This window comes from Myotis daubentonii, chromosome 3 (assembly GCF_963259705.1).
Source record: "Myotis daubentonii chromosome 3, mMyoDau2.1, whole genome shotgun sequence".
NCBI classification, from domain to species: Eukaryota; Metazoa; Chordata; class Mammalia; order Chiroptera; family Vespertilionidae; genus Myotis; species Myotis daubentonii.
This window is the reverse complement of record NC_081842.1, coordinates 169,554,829-169,575,572: the sequence shown is the minus strand read 5'-3', so window position 1 is coordinate 169,575,572 and position 20,744 is coordinate 169,554,829. Positions and strand designations below refer to the sequence as shown.

The 20,744-nt window shown below is 37.3% G+C and overlaps 1 protein-coding gene across 2 annotated transcripts in view; it reads left to right on the top strand.

Moving 5' to 3' along the window:
- Positions 1-20,744, top strand: part of LRRC7 (leucine rich repeat containing 7) — a 495,371-nt gene that overhangs the window by 183,552 nt on the left and 291,075 nt on the right. For both annotated transcript variants that reach the window (XM_059689215.1, XM_059689216.1), the window contains one exon: positions 13,965-14,082. In XM_059689215.1, the coding sequence (XP_059545198.1) occupies positions 13,965-14,082 (118 nt within the window). The remainder of the gene's footprint in view (positions 1-13,964; positions 14,083-20,744) is intronic.

The window sequence follows — 20,744 nt, the reverse complement described above, 5'->3', positions numbered from 1 at the left end:
CTGTTTGAGCCTGTCGGGGGGAAATTAAGGATAAATGTATAGAAAACCAGACAAATAAAAAAAACACAGTAACTTCAGAAAAAAATAATATGAGTTAAAAAATCAAACCTACTTTGTAAATAAACATTACTATCAGCATTAACTACTTATAAAACAAATATTTGGGTGTAAGTATATCAGGAAGATGAGGGGGGGGAAAGAGTGATGGTGGTAAGAAATGTGGGATGCAAATGAGAGGATAAAGAACTGAGGTAATGCTTTTATAAAAATAAAAAATAATTTTAAATAAGAAAAAGAAAGAAAGAGAATTAAGCTGGGAAACAAAAGCTCCAAGGGTTAACCTGTTGGTAGATCTGACCAAATTATGGTACTTCTCTTTGAAAATTGTCCATAAAACACACTGATTAATGTAAATATCCAATGCTTAAGTAAATTATAAAGTGTCATTTGACCGAATTTAATGACATAAAAAGTTAAAATGTAAATTTATAAGTGTTGGTCAATATTTGCTATCTACTCTTTTCACTAGTTCTTATAATACTATTTAACTGATTATTACATGTGTTAATGTTGTCTGTTTCCTAGCTCAGTCCTTAATATGTGAAGTGGATCTAAATCAGAAGGCATTTTATTAGCATGGCAATTTAGATTCACTTCTAGAATGAAATTAGCCTTTAGAGAATTAATGGAGAATTATTTCTTTAGAATATAAAAACAAGCTTTTTCTAAACTTGCTTCATTTTTTATTTGCTTGGTTTTCCATACATCTATCATTTAAATTTCTATAAAAATTTCCCTACAATATTTGTTATTATACTATAGAGCAGTGGTTCTCAACCTTCTGGCCCTTTAAATACAGTTCCTCATGTTGTGACCCAACCATAAAATTATTTTCGTTGCTACTTCATAACTGTAATGTTGCTACTGTTATGAATCATAATGTAAATATCTGATATGCAGGATGGTCGTAGGCGACCCCTGTGAAAGGGTCGTTCAACCGCCAAAGGGGTAGCGACCCACAGGTTGAGAACCGCTGCTCTAGAGAAATTCCTTAAAGGTTGGTTTCATTCTAGAAGTGAGTCCAAGTTGCTGCATTAGTAAAATGCTTCCTTTGATATAGATCCACTTCATGATACAATTCTTGACCAGGGACTCCTGGGAAGTCAGGCCATACTCAACTTGTTATAGGAACATAGAATTACTTCAATGTGATTACGAGGTTGACCTTCTGTAGAACTGGCCCATAGTCACATGTAAAATCGCATGTAAACATCTGCTTTCAAAATTATGCATACATATATGAGACCATGAGTTAGGATCTACCATAGCATATATGTGGTACATTTTTAAAAAAAATAATGACAATTAATTTAAAAACTTCTAAGAGAGATGTGAATATGTTGTGGAATCAAATGAAAATTTAATCTGAATTGAAAAGAAAAAAATCACATTCACTGTATTCTGTTGTTAGAGGAACTGTGATAGAAGTTTAGAGAACCTAGACTAAACTTCAGAGATAATGAACAGTTCTTCGGGTAATGAGAAATGATAGGAAAGCCCTAGCTGGTTTGGCTCAGGTTTGGCTCAGTGGATAGAGCATCAACCTGCAGACTGAAGAGTCCTGGGTTTGATTCTGGTCAAGGGCACATATCTCAGTTATAAGCTCCAGGAAACCAGACATGTGACTCTCTCACATCAATATTTCTTCTCTCTCTCTCTCTCTCTCTCTCTCTCTCTCTCTCTCTCTCTTCCCCTCCCTTGCACTCTCTCTAAAAATCAAGAAAAATATCCTGGGGTGAGGACTAACAAAAAGAGGGGCTGAAAAGTGAAGCAAAGGATATGAATGATGTAAGCTCACGTGCATTACCTGTGCTAGTATTGCTTTAACTTCAAAGCTCAGCTCCAGAACTCCACTGTCTCTTCTGGTTGCTGAGATGAGCAGTTAGCAGGGATATATCCTGTGTGTTGAAAAGCAGTGGAGCTTTAGAATCTGGAATATTTGAATTTGAATCCCAGTTTGAGGAAGGTTCTCAGCCTCAGTTTCTCCCCTACTTGGAAGAGGGCATCTACCTTGTAGGATTATTTTTGTCAGCACCAACTTTGTGTAGATTTCTTCATTGTTGTAGAAAAAAATAGCATGATGCCTGTAAAAACATGAGCATGAGGCCTTACAAAACACAAAACCTTCAATAAATGGTGGCAATTGTTAGGAGCTGCAGTACCTTGAAAGAACACCAAAAAGTTGGCTTTTTTTCTATAAAACAATAAATGATAATCCCACTTTACAAAAAGGATGTCATTTTCTTTTCTAAATCAAGTGATATAATAAGAGAGACAACCTTTTGCTGATATCCAGTCTTCCAAAATTTATGTGAAATTTAATGTTTAAACAAAACCCTAGAAATATTTATGCTTTCTATACAAAGAGGCAGCTTGCGTTTTCTATAATGAGCCAAAAGAGCAATAACTCAGTTAAAATCTTGACCAGAAATTAGTGAGAATACCAATATTCTATCTTTTTAAAGCCTTTTTACTGCTTCTTGATTTCTTGGTAACAGGGTAGACTTGCTGTTGGTTTTTTATTTTAGCCTATGTGTGTGTGTGTGTGTGTGTGTGTGTGTGTGTGTGCGCGCGCGCGCGTGCGTGCGAGGTACTTATTGCCAAGAGAGTTACGTTTTCTGTTTTCTTTATATTTTAAATGGATGAATTAAAGGTTTGTTCTCTTTTTTGAAGTGGCAATAAATATTAATTATGTTGAATATAACTCCCATGGCCCTTAATTGTCTCTTTCCTGTCTGTCAGTGGCCTTCGATAGGAATAAAAATTCTCTTTATTTGTCCGAAATAATTAAGAATTGACTACATAAAAGCTTATAATATGTGTTCACCACATGAATTTGCTCATTACCATTAATAATGGCTGCTTCTGTCATTGCCAGTGAAGTACCACCAGCCCGCAGGGGAGGTCTAACTCCCAGGAGAAATGGAGCAGGGCCAGCAGGGCAGGTGAGGGGGGTGCTGACACAGGAAGAACAGAGTCCCAGAAACCAAACCGAGGGAGTGGAGAGTTCCAGGGAGGCAGTGATGACATGGTCAGATGCAACAGGAAGGCCAAGGAAGGCAAAAACTAGATAATCATGAGACTGGGCAGTAAAGTTGCATTTGTGGCTTTACAATAACAACATTAGGGAAAAGGAGTGAGAGCGTCTTGATGTTCCCATTCTCTCTAGGTCATCACATCCATCCAGTCTCATGTTCTCAGCCACCGCACTGAAGACTTACAATTCTGCTTTGCTAGCTCAACCCCATTTCTCGGTTTTCAGATCTGTGCATGCTTTCTGTATTTACTTGAATATTCCACTCAACAAGTCTGATTCCCCTTTGAAACCTGTCTCCTGTCCTATGTTCTCTGTTGGGTGACCATCTAGTCCCAATACCAGGACCCTGTCATCCTTTACTCTTACTTCTTACTCACCTTCCTCATCAAACCAACTGCCCAGTCCTGTCAATTTTGCCAGCTTTTTCTTAAACCTAATCTCACCTCTTTACCATATGAACAGAGCCTTTGTCAGGCACTCATCCATCTCTTAGCAGACTAGAATAGTCTCCTTAAATTATATATACATATATATAGATGATAGATAGATTGATAGATAGGTAGATAGATAGGTAGATAGATAGATTTCAGAGAGGAAAGGAGAGGGAGAGAGAGTTAGAAACATCAACGATGAGAGAGAATCATTGATTGGCTGCCTCCTGCCACTGGGTATTGAGCCTACAACCCGGGCATGTGCCCCGACTGATTCATAGGTCGATGCTCAACCACTGAGCCACACTGGCTGGGCAGAACAGTCTCCTTATTGATATGATCCCTGTCCCCCTGCAATTCTTCTTCACACATCCAACAGTGATATTTCTAAATGTAAATATGATCAGGCCATAATCTCATTTAAGGTTATTCCCTGTCTCCTCTCTAATTTGCAGGGGGAAAGTATGTGACTAAGGCCTCTCATTGCCTGGCTACAGCCTCCCTCTCCAACCCCTTGCTTCTCTTCTCACATAAAGTGCTGAAAACACTAAACTCTTTCTTGCCTCTAAGCTCAGGCTGTTTCCTCTGTCTCATACGCCACTTTAAGATTCATCTCAGCTGCCACCTGCTCCACAGTTTCCATTCTTCTCTCACTGGCAGTTACCTCACGCTCCTCTATTCCTTCATGTGACCATAAGTGCATGTCTACAGTTGCACTTACCAAACCTATGTGATTATTCTTTCAAGACATATTTGTTGAATGCTTATTCTACTCCATGGAAACAGAATTTAATGAGCAAGACACTAGACCCGTGGTCGGCAAACTGCGGCTCACGAGCCACATGCGGCTCTTTGGCCCCTTGAGTGTGGCTCTTCCTAAGCCTTAGGAATACCCTAATTAAGTTAATAACAATGTACCTACCTATATAGTTTAAGTTTAAAAAATTTGGCTCTCAAAAGAAATTTCAATCGTTGTACTGTTGATATTTGGCTCTGTTGACTAATGAGTTTGCCGACCACTGCACTAGACTCTGAGACTTGGTCTATTTAATCTTTAGATGAGTATAACGTTTGGTTCAAAGTTAGAATCTCACTAAGTATTTGTTACATAAATAATTATAATAGGACTAGAGGCTTAGGGCATGAAATCACGAGCAGTAGCCCACTGCTGCTCACCACAGTCACCACACTGCCCACCCGCCCGCCACCCCAGTGCACTCACCACCCTGCCCGTCCACCCGCTGCTGCTTGCCACACTCGCTGCCCCACCTGCCCACCACCCGCCTTGCTGCGATCAGAGCCTGTGCATCACAGGGGAGGGATTGAGAGGTGCTCAATGCACCTCATGGCGACTGGTCCAGCAGTTGTTCTGGTTCTGACACTTATGGCCTCTGGCCTTTTATTATATAGGATTGGTAAAAGTGGATTATAAAAATATGTGTGCCAGATTATATAAGAACACAGTAGAGGGAAAACTAATTCCGCTTAGCTGAGTGGTCAGGGAAGTCTGCCTGACAGAGTGTGTTGTAAAGATAAGACAAGAACATGACCTATTTGGACTTTTTAAATGATAAATTGACCTTAGAAAACAATTGTGGAACTTTCTTAATAGTATGTAGCTAGTTAATGGTGGAGTCGGATTTCAAATCTAGGTTTGTCTGATACCAAAGTTTATAATTTTTCCATTATGATTAGAAGTGGAGAACAGATCCCAGCTATACCAAGAGCCATCTTCTCTTTGGTTTACTGACCTGGTCAAAAACTTATACTAGTATTACCCTTGCTGCGTGGCTCAGTCAGAGTGTTGCCCTGTTCACCAAAAGGTCACAGGTTCAATTTCTGGTCACTGCACATACTTAGGTTTTGGGTATGATCTCTGGTCAAGGAGCATAGAGGAGGCAGCCAATTGATGTTCCTTTCTCTCCCCCCCCACCCCCCACTTCTCTTTTTAAAATCAATTTTAAAAAACATACCCTTGGGTGAAGATCACTAAAAAAAATCTAAAATATTTTACTAGTATGGAAGTCTAGATTAATGCTATTCAACCAGTTGTTCACACACCATATTGATCACTCTCCATAGACAAGCTAATACCTTTTAAAAATTACCAAAAATTTTACTAACTAATAGTTACTAAAAAAGCAACACAACAACAAAAAACCAAGGCAACCTGTGCATATACATGAAGACACACACACACAAACACACACACACACACACACACACACACACCACTTGTCTTAAGAATAGCAGAGTTATCAGCAATTTTCCCCAAATGCCTAGCAACAATAAAAATTAAAAACATTCAAAGCTGTGCCCTGGCCTGTGTGGCTCAGTTGATTGGGTGTCATCCCGTGCACCAAAGGTTGCTGGTTGGATATCCTATCAGGGCACATGCTCAGGTTGCAGGCTCGATCCCTGGTAGGGGGTGTGCAGGAGGAGCCAAATGATGGTTTGCTCTAGCATCAATGTTTCTCTCACCCTCTCCCTTCCTTGCTCTCTAAAAATCAACAAAACAATTCCTTTAAAAATAAATTTTAAGCTGTGCTTTTATATTCAGCTTTCACTTTTTCCTATTTTATTCTTGCTGTTATTCGCTTATTTCCATCAAGTAATCATGAATATGTAAGTTAAAGAACATTTTCACCTAAATTTTTTTTAATGTAACTGGTATCACAGAGAATGTGTATGATGAAGTGCCATGTCTTGTATATTGAAACGAACAGCTGTTATCCCAATATAACAGATATATTCCCTTCTTCTAAGACAATGACAAATGCTAAAATAACCTTGCTGTTTCAAAGGGGAAAAAATGATTGAGAAATGCCATTGTACAAATTGTTGCTGAAAGGATCTGTATTTTAAAACAACAGCAGTAATATTTATTGTTTTCTAGGATAAAATGCCTGGGTAGTTATTGTAGTTGCCATCTTTCTGCAGGAAAGAAAAGAGCTCATCTCTGCAGCACATTCAATATTTCTAAACTGCACTAGAAGGGTTTATAAGCATCCCCTTTTCCTACAGCTGCAATCTTATTTTATGCCACCAGCACTTGTCTGGCTCCACACCTCCCACATCAGCTCACAGCTCACCGCTACTGAGACCCACCACAAAACCTTCCCCTCTGTGACTGCCCATATGAGACTGGCACCAAGTCTTAATGATTTCTCCTCCCAGTATGTCTCCTTCCCCATCCCTCCTGACAGTGCCTTCACTAAGTCTCTCATTGTTTTTCATCTGGGTATTCCCTAATCACCCACCTGCCTTGCTTCTGGTCACAGGTGCCAGTTGTTATTCAAAAGCAAAATTCTGAGTCACTCACTTCCCTGCTTAGGAACATTTAAGGGATGGATGTGAATGGGAGGGAGCCATGGAGACTAGTGTGAAAGGCAGATTCACAACGTTAAGGGCAAGTTCTAAGAATGTTTCTTCTGGACTAAAAGGCAATATGCAAAGCATATTTTATAGTATTTTTACATTGGATTTTATTTTATTTTATTGCTACTTGTTGACTGTATACTTGAGGAAGGGGCTACTTTGTTCTCTCACCTTTGTGTCCTGGCTCTGTGTGGCTCTGAGTAGATGCTTAGGAGGTGCTCACATGCACAAGCAGTCAGGAAGGAAGGAGGGAAGAAGAAAGAAAGAAAAAGAATGAGGGAGAGAAGGAGGGAGGGAAAAAAGTAAATGAACGTCATAATTAGAAGCTTGCAATTTTCCAAGTGTACACATGAAATCATTTTTACTCTATTATTTTTAAGTTGATTCTTTTCTCACCAAAGATAATTATCAACACTTGGTGTTGTGTTAAACTAAAGAATTTTAAAGCATTTCATTATAACGTGTGCAAAATAATTACCTATTTGAAACAGCTTCCAAACAAACTTGGAAACACTGTCTCCTGCACACATTTAAAGGGATTCAAAGGAAGAGCTTCTAAGAAACCAGCCACTCCGTGATGCCAGCTCATTAGATAGTCAGTTCTTCTCCCGGTGGAATCCACTCGTGCCAGCGTATGGCATCCATCACCCTCTCATTGAATATTTATGATTTTATATGAAACTTTTCAGGAAAACAGTTTATCTTTTTAAAATTCAGAAGCAACGAATAATTTTTTATTTGTGGTGCAAAACTAAACAGCTTATTTCTTATGTTTTCTAGGGAGCTGCTCTAATATAGTTATTCACACTCATGGTGTTTTTAATGTGTCCTTGATTTCCCAAGCCAGAGTATAAAGGTGATAATAAAATGCTAATTCCAATTATAATAGTTTGCATTTGTATAGCACTTCAGGGTGAGCCAAGTGCTAAAATATACATTCTCTCCTTTAACCCTACTTTAGGCCCTTGCTCCCAATAGCCATTGAATTTAAATCTTCTTCCCTCGTCCTCCTGGGACCATTAGGATGGGTTCAAGGTTCTCCTCTTATTCATTCTCCCCTACCAGGCAGCCTCCGACTGTTGTCACTTGTCACCGTTATCTTTCCAGAGCAACGTGCAGAGGGAGCAACGTGCCGCAATAGAAATGGCTTCGTATCGGACAAAACTGAATGTGAATGCTGGCTCTGGCACTTCCTCGGTAGATGACCTTGTAAAAGTGAACTTCCTGTGTTTTCTCACCTGCAAAATAGGAAGAATAATAATACCTTCCTTGCAATATTGTTGCAAGAACTAATGGTGATATATTTTAAAATCTAGCTTAGTGCCTTGTATATATTCACTAAGCTCTCCAACAAGTGGTGACTATCTTGTTATTTGTCACTTCCCTGTATAAGAATATTCATGAAACAACAACTGTTTACTGAGAAGGTGCCATGTGTCAAGCATCACATTATACGCTGAAGAAGCCACAGTGACTAGAGAAGCTTACGGTCTAATAATCCCCAAATAGGCTTCAGTGGGGATAAATACAGAATTTTATGAAAGTGCATGAGTGGAGCATGTAAACGGGCCTTGAGCTGTGATCTTAAAGTTGGGGAGGCCTGAGCTAAGAGAAGGAGGTAGGGCGGAGGTGGGATAGGATGCAGTGGAAAAAAGCTTCAGCCGGAAACCTGGCATTTGCAAGGGCGAGGCAGAGCATGGTGAGTGCAGAAACTGGCAGCTGCCTTGTGTGGCTAGAGATATGGTAATGCAGGGCAGAGAGGGGAAGGGTGAGGAAGAGACAGGGACAGGGGAATGGCAAGGTGAGAAATTGGAGAGATGAAGGGCCTTGAAAGCCACAGTAAGAAATGTGAACTTTATTCTGAAGAAAGCAGAGAACCATGGAAAAGGGATGAGCAGATGGACCTGATCACATTTGCATTTTTAGAAGCGACATTGCATGACCCATCACAGCGGCCCTTCACCTGGTCCACAGCCACATGGGCTTTCAGAGATTTGCTAGTTCTCTGAAATTGGACGCGTGCGTGTGTGTGTGTGTGTGTGTGTGTGTGTGTGTGTGTGTGTGTGTTTCTGGAGACAGCATTTGTAAGGCTGACTCAGAAATGAATAAAAATCATCATCTGAACACCTCCTGTAGGATAAAGCCCAGACTTGCACATCTTTTCACATTCTGGCTAAAACTTTCCTTTTCTATTCCTTTCCACAAAGTTTAGAATAGAGCCTCTTAATTTTTTGCCATTCCTAACATTCGCCTGAGTCGTTCCTCCTAAAACAGCTCTCTAGACTGCCCTGCTCTTCCCAATCTACCCCTCCCCACCCACCGTCTGCTCACAGAACTACCCCTCCCTCACAAACCCTGGCTGAGCCTTTTCTTCCTTCCCCAGGCATTCTCTTACTTCCCTTCCCCTTCTTCTCTGGCTCAAGCACATCTCCCAGCCATAGAGTTCAAAGGACCCAGCCGGAATGAGAGATGGACAGAAATAGAAAGTACAGAGATGGACCCATACTTATGTAGAAATCGGGTGTACAATAGAACTTGTCCTGCAAATCAGTAGAGAGACAAGGTGCTGTTTTTAAAATGGAGCCAGAACAACTGGTCATCGATAAAAGGAAAAGAAAGGACCCTTACTTCATATCATACTCAAAAATAAATTCTACATGAGGCAAATCAAAGCATGAAGACTTTCAGGAAGAAAAAAACTGGAGACCATGTGCACATATTAAAACAGATAAATTTGACTATTATAAATGTCTTTTTATTGAAAGACTAGAGGCCCAGTGCAGGGATTCATGCACAGGTGGGGTCCCTCAGCCTGTCCTGGGCCCTCTCGCAATCCAGGACCTCTCGGGGGATGTAGCAGTGTGCGAAGCAGGCAGGCGGCCAGGGAGGAGCCCGAGCCAGGCGGGATACTGTGCCTCTGTAACTCTGCAGCGGAGGTGGGAGAGGTTCATGCTGCCTCAGCTGCGCTTGTCAGCGGTTAGCCCAGTGGCATTCCTGCTGTGGGAGTGCACTGACCACCAGTGGGCAGCTCCTGCGTTGAGCATCTGCCCCCTGGTGGTCAGTGTGCATCATAGAGACTGGTTTCAGTAGACCTGTGGTGATGGTCACTTAAGTTTTTATATATATATATAGATAACATAAAAAGAATGGAATGTTGAGCCATATATTGAGAGAACTGTCCAAAAATTAGTATCCAGAATATGTTTTCAAATGAATAAAACAAGAAAACATATTCCATTTTATTAGTAATTTGTTACAAAAGGTGTTACCATTTTACATACCACAAATTGGAAAAATTAATGTGTGTGTGGTTTTGTTGCACTGAAAGGCTTTTCTTTGACGATTTTGTCCACCATACTGCCGAGGACAGAAATTGGCAATATCTTTTATTTTTCATTTTCAGTGCTAAATGTCTACCATTAGCATATAATTAGTATTCCATAAATTTATTTTAAATGCATGTAACTGTTGTAGACTCAGAGCATTCACTCCAAAATCTAAGTCTCTGCATATATCAAGTAAATTTCTGAAACTAGTTTGAGGTATGCATATTTTGAATGGGAGTATCTTTAGATGCTACAAGAAAGGTGCAGTATTATTCCTCATCTGCTTACTTGCGCTGGCTTTTTGGTGATCCATTTTTTCATCACCTCTCTCGGGAATACTTTCATGAGTCAACCCCACCACCACCATGAACATAATCTGGTACAGATATCCTACCCGTGTGTTTTTACCATACCTAATATTTACTTTGGCATTTTTCCCACTGTAGTAGTTGTCTGAATATTAACTTGTAAGCAATCTGAGATCAATAGCTATTGCTTGTTTACTTTGTGCCTCTCGTACTTGGCATAGTGTCTCTAGCCTGTAGCAGGTATCAATTAATGGTTTTCCATGGATGAATGCATAATTCCTTTTAGGATATACATTTTTTGCTCAAATGTGTTTTTATTTTCAATCTTCAGGCCTTTCTCTTTTTGTCAGCTCTCTTAGTAAACACCTAACCATTTCTTTCTTGAGTCAGTAATTTAAATTGCATGCTCTTCACAAACCAATTTCTGTCAGAGTTTAAATTGCTTCCATTAGCCCCAGAAAAAGACCTTTAATACACAAATATTTCAAGACTCAAAACAACTTCACTGTTTTTGAAATGTGAAATTTCAATACCAAGTGAAAGGCAGGGTAACTATAAACATTAACAGTCTTACTCTAATTAGTAATTAATTAATTTGCTATTTTATACTATATTGAAGAATTATGGTTATTTCATAATCATCCTTGACTTCATTTTCATTCAAAGCTTAAATCTTGAAGGAATCATTAAAATATCTCTTTAATTTCTTTCCAAGTTATAAACATCATAACTCACATTCAGAAGTTCACTTTGATTATTAAATTAAATTCCACAAGATTGTTACCTCTCTGAAACTTCTAATACAGTGAGGTACTGCTTTCAGTTAGAACTTAAGACTTTACTCATTTTCCCTCAACTTACCTAAGTATTTGGTAAAATATACTTATTAAGCACACACTATGTACTATGCTAATAACTTGGGTATAGGCAAAGGTGAAACAGATTGCTACCAAGATGAATTAGATATGACTTCTACCTTCAAAGACCTCATCATCTAGAAAATAAGAAATAGGTTATATAGAGAGATGTGCTTCTGTATCATATATATAAATATTAATAATGCCTAATAGTTATCAACTCTTACTATGTGCCAATCAGTTTTACATGTTCACAAGTAATTCATTTCATCAAATCAAGGCCATTGATTATAAGACATCATTATTGTAGTAGCACTAAGAAACACTCCTTAAAAATTGGAACTTGCTCTTGATTGTAATATGCCTCCCAAATATCAAAGATGTTAATATGTAAAAAATGCAGAACTTAGAATTGATGAATAATAGTAACTCATTTAAGTTAGGTAATGTTATTGTCCTCATTTTACAGAGGAGGAAATTGATAGGGTTCAGGGATGTTAAGCAACTTTCCCAAGACCATACAGCTAATAAGTAGATGAGTGGGGATTGAACCCACATCAGTCTGATTACAAACACCATGCTCTTAGCCTCCATACCAGAGAAGTCTTGGATTCTCTGTGTAATAGGGTATTGAAAATTTTTCATATATTTTGTTCCTAACATGGTTCCTAACTTTCTCTTTTAAAGTTAGAGAAAAATGCAGGAATATATTTTTTAATTTATGGGAAAAAATGAGAATTTAGTTGAGATGATGAGACTTAAATTTCAAAAACAGAACAAAAGCCTTTCTCTTTTGAAATTTAGTTGTCTAAATTTGGCATAAAATGGTTATAATAATCTTTTAACTAAAGAATAGTTACTACACTTGACCAACAACAGTCATGAGGCAGTTGATTTTTAAAAATCTATGAATTTATAACCTTAGATCTATGAATTTATAATATTACATTGCATATAGATGTAATAATCCTTGCAGGATGATATAAACTGGACAAAAATTTAGTTAACTTTTACCATGAGTGTAGACATTTTTCTATTTTTAAAGGAAAATTGGCTGTTAATAGGAACTATCAAACTTACATTGTTAACTGTTATTAAGAAATAGTAGCAACATTTCTGTACAGCATATTGAAATTCTAGCACTACACGAAGTATTGCAAATAATCTATGTAAGGAGCTACAAGTGACTAACCAAAAGCAAGAAAATATATATTTCATCTTAAGTATCAACCAGTACAATCTATTTTTTAAAAGAACTTGTGAGTTAAGAAATAATAACTATGGCTTACATCATTTCTGCCTATAAATAATGAATTACATGTAAGAACAAGTGGTAGTTAAATGTACTCTGGGCCAATTGCATCGTCATGGATACCAAAGACTTCATCTGTGGAAATTTAGCAAAACATAATTAGGAATGTCAAACAGAAAGGATCTCATTAAGATAATTCTTCCAGAAAAGAATAAAAATTCTGTCCCAGCTGTTCATATCTTGAGTAATCAAGATAAGATGGACATAGCTAAAAAATCTTGTTTCCCAAAATATGGTACTGTAAACACACACATCAGAATAACCAGATCACTCGAGTTCTTGTTTAAAATACAAGATGTTGATGCCCACTGGGTGTGCATCAGTGGTTGAGTGTCGACCTGTGAACCAGGAGGTCGAAGTTCTGTTTCCGGTCAGGGCACATGCCACATGCCCGGGTTGCGGGCTCAAACCCTGTGTGGGGCATGTAGGAGGCAGCCGATCAATGATTCTCTCTCATCATTGATGTTTCTATCTCTCCCTCTCCCTTCCTTTCTGAAATAAATAAATATATTTTTAAATACAGATGTTGACTTCCATCCCAGACCCACTATATCAGTATGTCTTTGGGTAGAGTGCAACAATCACATTTTAAACAAGCACCTCCACCCACCAGTGATTATAAGCATGCTGGATTTGAGAACCGTAGCTTTCACTTTACATATTTCCCCACCTAGTACTTTAGACTGATGGCAGAAATTAACCAATCACTAGTTTTCACCAAGTATCAGAGGTTATATGTTTCATTTATTAGATATTTATGAGCAGTGTAGGGGGAAACAAAGAAATGTGAGCTCATGTACTCAAATATATATATATATATCAATTCTTGCATGTCATATAAACAATTCTTCAAAATGATTACATTGAAGTGCTACTTTCTGAAATCTAACATAGTGACAGGAAAAGAGAATTGAGGTAATCTTATAGCTGAGGGAATAAAAAAGAAGGGACAACTCCAGGAATTATTTCAAAGAAGAAAATCTATAGGGTCAGTGGCAAATTGGACATTAATGGTAAACAGAAGGAGGAAAAGTAGAATACTTTGGGTTTTGAATCTAAGCAGCAGAGAAGAGTGAGGTACTAACATGGGGATGGAAAACATTCTGAAAACAATAGAGAATTTCAGGGTGGAAGAAGGTGAGAGTGTGTAGCTGGCCCTTTCACTACCACATTTATAAAGATGAGTTTTGTTACTGAGTTTATATATGAATGGATTTAACCAAATTGAGTTCTAATTAATCATTATTTTTTACAGCAATTGTTCAACTGTCAAGCTCTACGAAAACTAAGTATTCCTGACAATGACCTTTCAAGTCTGCCAACCACCATTGCTAGTTTAGTTAACCTTAAAGAACTCGACATCAGTAAAAATGGTAAGATTTCATCTCATCTCTAAATAATTTTTACTGAAAATATGTTTGAATGTTTTCTCTTAGAAAATGGTATGATACTTTTTCTTTTATTTTGTTGCAACTCTAAGTTAACTTTATTGAAAAGTTAAAACTTACTTTATCAGTTAATGACAGAAAACCTCTCTCCCCTTTTCTTACTGGTGTGCCTGATTTCCCTTTGCATTTAGATATATTATTTAATCTATTTTAGAATATTTTACTGCCTTTATACTGTTTACCTCATTCTCAGTATGTGGTGAAGGACCAGGGGTATTTTCTATAAAAATAAAATAATAAATCCTTTCTTTCAGACATCATAATGGACTGGAGATATACTTGATGTTAAACATAGTGCTTATAGCCCTAATCGGTTTTGCTCAGTGGATAGAGCATTGGCCTGTGGACTGAAAGGTCCCAGGTTCGATTCCGGTCAAGAGCATGTACCTTGGTTGGTTGCGGGCACATCCCCAGTAGGGGGTGTGCAGGAGGCAGCTGATCAATGTTTGTCTCTCATAGATGTTTCTAACTCTCTATCCCTCTCTCTTCCTCTCTGTAAAAAATCAATAAAACATATCAAAACCCCCAGAATGCTTATAATTGACAGTATGATCTTGTGAACTTCAAAATTTGTTAAAAATGTAACTTCTGTTAAGTGTTCACACACACACACATCACTCACTCATGAAGTAAAAAACAAAGGAGAAGAAACATAAAACCAACCAGGGGACACAGGAAACTGGGAAATGTTGGATGTGTCTATTAACTTGATTGTAGTGATGGGATCACTGGAGTTTGCATATATCCAAAACTCATCAAATTGCACATATTAAATATGTGCAGTTTTTTGTGTATCAATTATACCTTAATGGAGCTGTTTTAAAAAAAGAAAAAATTAATTTAAGCACCCTAAAAAAAATAAAAGTTGGATAAGATTGGCTTGATTCTAGGTAAATAGGGACCTTAATTTAATCTGTTAAGGACACTAGGAAAATTTCTTGATCACATTAACTATGGCATTTCTAAGAATTCCTGGACTGTCCTGTTTAATATTAAGATCTTTCCATTGTTACTCCCTAGAAGCAAACCCTATTTCTTTCTACCTTTATTTTCTTAATAATATCTATGAGAGAAACTGATATACTATATATTTACATCATTTATGTATTTTCTGGATTCCTCTTACTAGAATTAAAATTCAATGATGTGTAAATATGTCTCTCTCGCGTCCAGCTTGGCTAGAGAGCGGTCCGGTTCTTGAGTAGGGGAGGCTGGGGATTGAGAAAAATGAAAGAAAGAGACAGACGCAGAGATGAAAGGGAAAAGCTGGAGCGCGGTGGGACCACTGTCCTCTGACCGGGATCAGGACAAAGACAGTGACTCTGAGCCAATACAGCATATGTATTTTATAAGGCAAAAAAACAGCAAGTTTTACTAAAAGTCAAGACCAAGGAGATTATTTGCATTCTTGGGTGGGCCTGAGTCGTATTCATTCCTGCTGCTTGGCTGGATTTAAATAACAAAACCCACGCCCTGGCACCTGGGCTGAAGGTCAAGCTGACAACACTCCTGCCTTTTGGCAAAACGTGTTTCCAGACTTGGCTTTGCCAATGCCACTTGCTTGAGCTGACAATAATGAAAGAAATGCCCATGTGCCTTCCCAGGGGCTCTCTACAATGCTGTCTCAAATTTTTTTGTGTTTGTTAGTGGTGTATCTGTATTGCTTAAAACAGTGTGTGGTACATTGTAGGATCTCAACACATAATGATTAAATGAGTTCTTGAATGAAAGGTTATTCTGGATGAACATGGAACACTTGTTAAAATGTACCAGTGTGAATAGCTAGTGAGATCTCTAGAGTGTAAGTCTATGAGAGTCATAGAGAAGTTTAGTGTCACCGGGGAAAGAGGAATAACCCCTGTAAGTAATCAGTGAATATCATAAAAAACACTACAATGAAATGTTTAATTACATAGCACAAATTACAATTGCAAATTCTTATAGAATAGAAAGATTAATTAAGGCTGCCTTATTATTAGAGAAGAATTCAAGTAAAAGATGTAGCCTGAGCATTTCCATGAAGCATGGTAGCATCTGGATAAAGGAGAGCATTTCATTTGAAGGAAGCAGTCAGAATACAAACAGTGGACACACACTTTCTTCTATCCAACTTATCTTACCACTTAGAGTGTTTTCAGGAAAACAATTTTAAAAGGACTATATGCAGACTTAGAGAATAGCAGCTACAGTCCCAGGGGTGGGCAAACTTTTTGACTGGAGGGCCACAATGGGTTCTTAAACTGGACCGGAGGGCCGGAACAAAAGCATGGATGGAGTGTTTGTGTGAACTAATATAAATTCAAAGTAAACATCATTACATAAAAGGGTACGGTCTTTTTTCTTTTTAGTTTTATTCATTTCAAACGGGCCGGATCCGGCCCGCGGGCCGTAGTTTGCCCACGGCTGACTAGACTTAGGCCCGCTAAAAGATGACATTAAGTTCTACCTTTATTGTTTTAAGATTAGATTTACAGGCCACATATTTAAATGGATTGGTATTTCTGCACTTTATTAACAACTAATACTGCTTATTTATTTACATACATTCACATATTAAGTGCTATTTTCAAATTTTAATTTCTGAGAAATATAGGATGGAGAAATATACCATATCTTCAGGAAGGTTTGGCTGGAAATCTATCTTAAAGAGGATCAGAAAAAATTCATCACCAAGTATAAACACACAACTCCTGATAAATATGAGATTTGGGGAACTTAAGTCTGTGAGCATCCTTAAAAAGTCCTTATGAGTATTATTTAGGGACTTTTAGCTATGTTTATAGTCTGTATATTCTGGAAATATTTACGCAAAACGACATGCAAGACATGGCAAGCCGCTCTGCGGAGTTAGTACAGGACAAAAGGTTAAGTGAGCCATTGCTGGAAGTTACACAGACGGTGAAAGATTTTAACACAGGACCCATTTCAGAAATCATACCTTAAAAGGCTGTCACTGACTTCTATGGCAGAGACCTTGACAGTTACTTAAGGAGCATAATACATCCTTTGGGGATCTGTCAAGTGCAAAAGGAGCAGATAGAACATTAAGTGCAGCATCATAGTTAGCAAGGCTGGAATAGCCCTGGTGGAAAAGAGTCAAGACACGGGAGAATATCATGAGAGAATACCACTATCAGTATTGGTATTTGAGGCAGAAACAGAATGTTAATTTTCAGACACACTCATTTAAGTACTACTTAATCTGGTAAGAATTTGCCTGAAATGTGCCTGAAGTTGATGAGTGACTCCATACAATGAACTAACTCATCTGGAGGCTGAGTTTAAAGCTGACCTTGGTTGTCCTTGTGGCCTCCAATCTTTACTTTTCATTTTCAATTCTTCCATTTGCCACCTTAATTCACAATTTTTCCTTTTATCATTGAGAGATACTATTTTATAATAAAACCTTGAATAAGTGAACTATTGAGTGCAGAAAGATATCTACATAATTTAGGTGACTAGCTTTCATCTACCTCTCCCACCACATCCCCAGCTATCCTTTCTACCTTCCATTTCATCCACAGGCAATTCCCAAATGCATCGGCTATTTATTTGTGACACAAGGAACTCTGTTTTTTTTTTCTCTTTTCAAAATATTCCTGCCTCCCCTCTGCTGCTCCTCATTAAGCAGACAGGGTCATCTTCACCTTTCAAAAGGTGTTTCAGATGCCATTTATTCTGGGAAATTTGCCTGTACACAAGCAGAATTGATTGCTACTTCCTATGATCTGCCTTGTGTGTGTGTTTTTGCTTTGAACTTATCTCACTTTGTAATTTAATATCTATATATCCCTATATATTTGACTAGATTGTGAAACCCTGGAAATCAGGGACTATTTTATTGATCTCTCTATTTGAAACCACTAACACCTTACCCAGCATACATACTAGTGCTCAGTAAATGTTTGGCAGGTTAATAACATTATACAGAAGCATTCTTTTAAAATATTCGATGTGCATTTATACAGGGTGGGGCAAAAGTAGGTTGACAGTTCTTTATATAGAAGATAATGAAATATTTAATAAATAATAATACAAGAATTAAGTGTGTTTTCCATACAACTCTTTATCTTAAAGACCCTATGTAGGCTACGGACTTCACCTCTTATACTGAGGACATGTTAAGTGTTGTGACTGAGTGCTGGAAAATATAGAAATGACACTGCAGTAAGTAATGAGTAACCACGAAAATCAGCTTTAATCTTTCATGTAGCAATATTTTTTTATATCCTTGGTCCTTGGGATAGTGACTACTTCATGTCAAGCTTTGACCTCTCCCTTGAGCTTTAGACTGATATAGCCACCTGCATGCTGAACATAACTATAATATGTTCCACAAACACCCCAGACATAATATATTTAAAACCAAACTCATCATCCACCCAGTCTGCTTTTTCTCCATTATCCAGCTCTCTGCTAATGTTACTATTATCCACACAGGTACCATATGCATTCTGTCTACCATATGCATTCAGTCACCAAATCCTGCCAAATATACCTTCAAAATACATGTATAGTCAAGTCTGTTTTCTTCTTTCTGATCCCATACAATTTTAATTTACTCTCTTTCATTTTCCTAGACTACTTAAATAGCCTCCTAATTGGTCTCCCCATCCCCATTATTGCCACCACATTTCTCTACAAAGTAGCTTTAGCAATCTTTACACATTGCAAATATTACCAGGTTATATTTACTTAAGACTCTTCAACTGACCCAGGATAGAGTGTAGGCTCCCTAACACAGCAAGTCCTCACAATTCTATCCTCCCATCTCACCAAAGGTGATTTACATTTTTTAACCTATGGTCAAGGTACTTAAATATTTAATGCAGTCACCATCTCCATGACTCTCTATTATTTTCTCTGCCTAAATTATCTTTCACACTCTTTTACCTGGCTCAATCTTTTTCATCATTTAAAATTCAATTCAGTATTAAAAAACATTTGACAGTTATATTAAAATAGTTAAATAGTCTTCATATTTAAGCTGTTAAGCATTTTAAGCATGAAGAAAATAATGAGACCACAATGTGCCTATCATGAGATTAAAATATTAACATTTATTTTGGATATCACATTCTAGTTTTTTAAAAAATAAATAAATAAAATCTTACAGAAACTTGCCATAACCAGTTTGGCTCAGTGGATAGAGTGTCGGCCTGTGGACTGAAGGGTCCCAGGTTTGATTCCGGTCAAGGGCATGTACCTTGGTTGCAGGCACATCCCCAGTAGGGAGTGTGCAGGAGGCAGCTGATCGATGCTTCTCTCCCATCAATGCTTCTAACTCTCTATCCCTCTCCCTTCCTCTCTGTAAAAAAAAGTCAATAAAATATATTTAAAAAAATCTTACAGAACCTTGTAAATTCTCATTGTCACTTCCTCCCTCTCAGAGTTAGTATGTTTAAAATTTCAGTGAAGTACTAATACATTGTACATATAGTTTTGCAAGTTTTTTATTCCACATTATGTTTCTGAAATCTGTCCTGGGTGACCAATGTGGATCTAATTGTACAAGCAAAGTAAAAATTCCAACGGCTTTATATCTTTGCCAACACTTGCAGTTATTAAATATTTTAAATGTTGCTCAATCAGATGGAAGAGTAGCTCAATATTTTAATTTATATTTCCCTAATCACTAGAGGAGCTGGATTTTTTTTTCTTCTTATTGGCAAATGTAAGGTATCTTTCTCTACAAATTGTCCTTTTTGGTACATTTTTATTTTGGATTGTTTATTATATATGTGGACATCAGTCCCTTGGTTAAATGAGTTACAAATATCATCTTCCAACCTGTGGCCTGTCTTTTCACTTTGCTTGAGATGCCATTTGCTATAGAGAAGTTGACATTTTAATGTATTAAAATTTATCACTCTTCTCTTTATATTCTGTATTTTCATAGCTTATTTAATAAAAATTTTCCTACCCAAATATCATAAGGATATTGTCTATATTTTCTTCTCAAACTTTTAGTTTCTTTTTACATTTAGGCCTTTGATTCACTTAAAACTTATTTTTTGTGCTATATAAGATAAAAACTCTATATGAAAAGATGATTAATTGTTTCAGCAACACTTATTAAATAGTCTTTTGTTTTTCACTAATTTATAATTCTACCTGTTTTACATACAAAAGACATTTTTCTAAACTCCCCCTCCTGCATCATTGGCTTATTTGCCTGTTCCTGTGCCAATAGCATATTGTTCTAATTACTAAAACATAATATTGAGTTTTAATCTCTGATAATACAAGTTCTCCTTTCTTTTCTTTTTCAAATATATCTTGCTGTTCTTAGTATTCAATTCTTCCATGTATATTTTAGGCTCAACTTGTTGAGGTTTACAGATAATCTGTTGGAATTTTTTTTTAATTGGCTTAAATTTAAAGATTGATTTGGGAAGAATTTATATTTTTGTGATAGTAAGTATTGTAATCCACAAACATTTACCCTTATTTAGGTTTTATTTTATGTCTTGCAATGAAGTTTTCAATTTTTCTCAAGAAAGTCTTTTATACATTTTATTAGAGTCACCCTGCCAGAGGATTTTCTACTCTACTAATTGTTTAAATACTCGTTTGTCTTACTAGTT